At 35.6% G+C, this 3,450-nt stretch overlaps 1 protein-coding gene across 1 annotated transcript in view; it reads right to left on the reverse strand.

The window, feature by feature from the left end:
* The window catches only part of LOC106469170 (BTB/POZ domain-containing protein KCTD9-like), an 80,965-nt gene that overhangs the window by 15,058 nt on the left and 62,457 nt on the right, over nt 1–3,450 (reverse strand). The window contains exon 11 of the mRNA XM_013929634.2: nt 1,364–1,482. Within this exon, the coding sequence (XP_013785088.1) occupies nt 1,366–1,482 (117 nt within the window). The 3' untranslated portion in view covers nt 1,364–1,365. The remainder of the gene's footprint in view (nt 1–1,363; nt 1,483–3,450) is intronic.

Here is a 3,450-nt window from a genome sequence, read left to right on the forward strand (position 1 = left end):
ACAGCTTACTAGCTAACATACCGCTATGGAACAGCTAACTAGCTAACATACCGCTATGGAACAGCTAACATACCGCTATGGAACAGCTAACTAGCTAACATACTGCTATCAAACAGCTTACTAGCTAACATACCGCTATGGAACAGCTAACTAGCTAACATACCGCTATGGAACAGCTAACTAGCTAACATACTGCTATCAAACAGCTTACTAGCTAACATACCGCTATCAAACAGTTTACTAGCTAACATACCGCTATGGAATAGCTTTCTCGCTCGCATACTATTATCGAATAGCTTACTAGCTAACATATAATTATCGAACAGTTTACTAGCTTACATACTGCTATTGAACAGCTTACTATCTAACATACCATTATTGAACAGTTTACTAGCTAACATACCATTATGGAATAGCTTTCTCGCTAACATGCTATTATCGAATAGCTTACTGGCTAACATACCATTATCGAATAGCTTACTGGCTAACATACTGCTATGGAACAGCTTACTAGCTAACATACCACTATCGAACAGTTTACCAGCTAACATACCGCTATCGAACAGCTTACTAGCTAACACACCACTATCCAACAGCTTACTAGCTAACACACCACTATCAAACAGCTTACTAGCTAATATACCATTATGGAATAGCTTTCTCATTAACATACTATTATCGAATAGCTTACTAGCTAACATACCATTACTGAACAGTTTATTAGCTAACATACCATTACTGAACAGTTTATTAGCTAACACACCACTATCAAACAGCTTACTAGCTAACACACCACTATCCAACAGCTTACTAGCTAACACATCACTATCCAACAGCTTACTAGCTAACACACCACTATCAAACAGCTTACTAGCTAACACACCACTATCAAACAGCTTACTAGCTAACACACCTCTATCAAACAGCTTACTAGCTAATATACCACTATCAAACAGCTTACTAGCTAACATACCATTATGGAATAGCATTCTCGTTTACATGCTATTATCGAATAGCTTACTGGCTAACATACTATTATCGAATAGCTTACTAGCTAACATATAATTATAGAACAGTTTACTAGCTTACATACCGCTATCGAACAGTTTACTAGCTAACATACCATTATTGAACAGCTTACTAGCTAACATATCGCTATCTAACAGCTTTCTAGCTAACATACCATTATGGAATAGCTTTCTCGTTAACATGCTATTATCGAATAGCTTTCTCGTTAACATGCTATTTTCGAATAGCTTACTGGCTAACATACCATTATCGAATAGCTTACTGGTTAACATACTATTATTGAATAGCTTACTAGCTAACATATCATTATCCAATAGCTTACTAGCTCACATACCATTATCGAATAGCTTGAGACATATGAAGAGGAGTCAGCATCAATTCAAAAGCTGCATCTTTCAGATTGGCTCCTCGAAGGTTAGCCTCATGTAGGTCACTCCCAGAGAGATCACAGTTCTATCAAATGATAACAATCCTCTACTTGTATAACAAAATCACAGAGCATCTACATTATATCTATCTATATATCCACACACACACACACTCACATATAACTTAAATAACTAACTCTTGGCAAGCTTAAGAAAATTAATTATCAAACTGCACCATAAGTTATTCATAGGTTCAGATAAAAACACTACTACTCAAATTTTAAGTGTAAGAATATTTCTTTGTTGTGAACTATCTTATGTTCAAGCAGTGTAAATGTGAGAATACAGCCATAATCACGTTTTAGAAGTCAAATGCAGCACTTAGTTAACATAAAACACTTTTTTCAAGGAATGTCTGCTGACATTGTTTATAATATTTGAGCTTATCATATTGTGTAACAAGGCAGAGTGGGTACCACATGTAGTTATAAATAAAGCTGGGCAGGCCTGTCAATTATACATAAACAAAGGATGAATACTTCAAACAAAACAGAGCATCATTATCACAGGACTACATGACAGGGAACTGGGAACAGCAGGTGAAGTAACAGAATGTTAAATGTGTAATTTCAAATCCAGAGTCTACATGGCTAGAAATGTTGTAATGAAAACCTTTTCCATAATTGTATTTTACAGTGTATATAAAAAACAGTAGCAAATACAAATTCCAAAACTCCAAACCGTGAGTCCAATATATATGTAAACTGAATGCCAACAGTTTTAAGTCTCATGCTTAACATTAGCTATGTTCTCTTTAACCCGATGACTACCGGCTACTAACTTTCTTAGTAGGCAATGCAAGTCTTGCTATATTTCATTCCAACAATAAAACTAGTGGACAAATATTTTCGAAAATTCATAAGTACTTTGACAGATGTAGGTAGGTAGTTTAAGAAACATAACTGTTCGATAGCGGTATGTTAGCTAGTTAGCTGTTCCATAGCGGTATGTTAGCTAGTAATCTGTTCGATAGTGGTATATTAGCTAGTAAGCTGTTCGATAGTGGTATATTAGCTAGTAAGCTGTTTGATAGAGGTGTGTTAGCTAGTAAGCTGTTTGATAGTGGTGTGTTAGCTAGTAAGCTTGGATAGTGGTATATTAGCTAGTAAGCTGTTCGATAGTGGTATATTAGCTAGTAAGCTGTTTGATAGAGGTGTGTTAGCTAGTAAGCTGTTTGATAGTGGTGTGTTAGCTAGTAAGCTGTTTGATAGTGGTGTGTTAGCTAGTAAGCTGTTTGATAGTGGTGTGTTAGCTAGTAAGCTGTTGGATAGCTTACTAGCTAACACACCACTGTTTGATAGTGGTGTGTTAGCTAATAAACTGTTCGATAATGGTGTGTTAGCTAATAAACTGTTCGATAATGGTGTGTTAGCTAATAAAATGTTCGATAATGGTGTGTTATCTAGTAAGCTATTGGATAATAATGTGTTAGCTAGTAAGCTGTTGGATAGTGGTGTGTTAGCTAATAAACTGTTCGATAATGGTGTGTTAGCTAATAAAATGTTCGATAATGGTGTGTTATCTAGTAAGCTATTGGATAATGATGTGTTAGCTAGTAAGCTGTTCGATAATGGTAGGTTAGCTAGTAAGCTGTTCGGTAATGATGTGTTATTTAGTAAACTATTGGATAATGATGTGTTATCTGGTAAGCCATTGGATAATGGTGTGTTAACTAGTAAGCTATTGGATAATGACCATAATTTTAATAGCCTTCAATTTTGTATGGTTACAGAGCTATCAAATAGAAAATCAAATCCCTCCTGCCACACCCACCTGTCACATCCTCTCTTTCACAATTTGTTGATAGTTCTCTCTTGTATATTATCTATAACCAGTAGAAAGTCAAGGTTTTTATCTATCAAATGATGTATGGTATAACGTGTTCTGAACAGATAATCATCAATTTCACTCGGAGTAGCAACATCGTTCTCATGGGAAAGTTAACGACTAGCTTGGGTGAATTTGTAACGGCTCTTGTTGCATAGTTAGAAAG

Source organism: Limulus polyphemus, unplaced genomic scaffold, assembly GCF_000517525.1.
Source record: "Limulus polyphemus unplaced genomic scaffold, Limulus_polyphemus-2.1.2 Scaffold3335, whole genome shotgun sequence".
Lineage (NCBI taxonomy): Eukaryota > Metazoa > Arthropoda > Merostomata > Xiphosura > Limulidae > Limulus > Limulus polyphemus.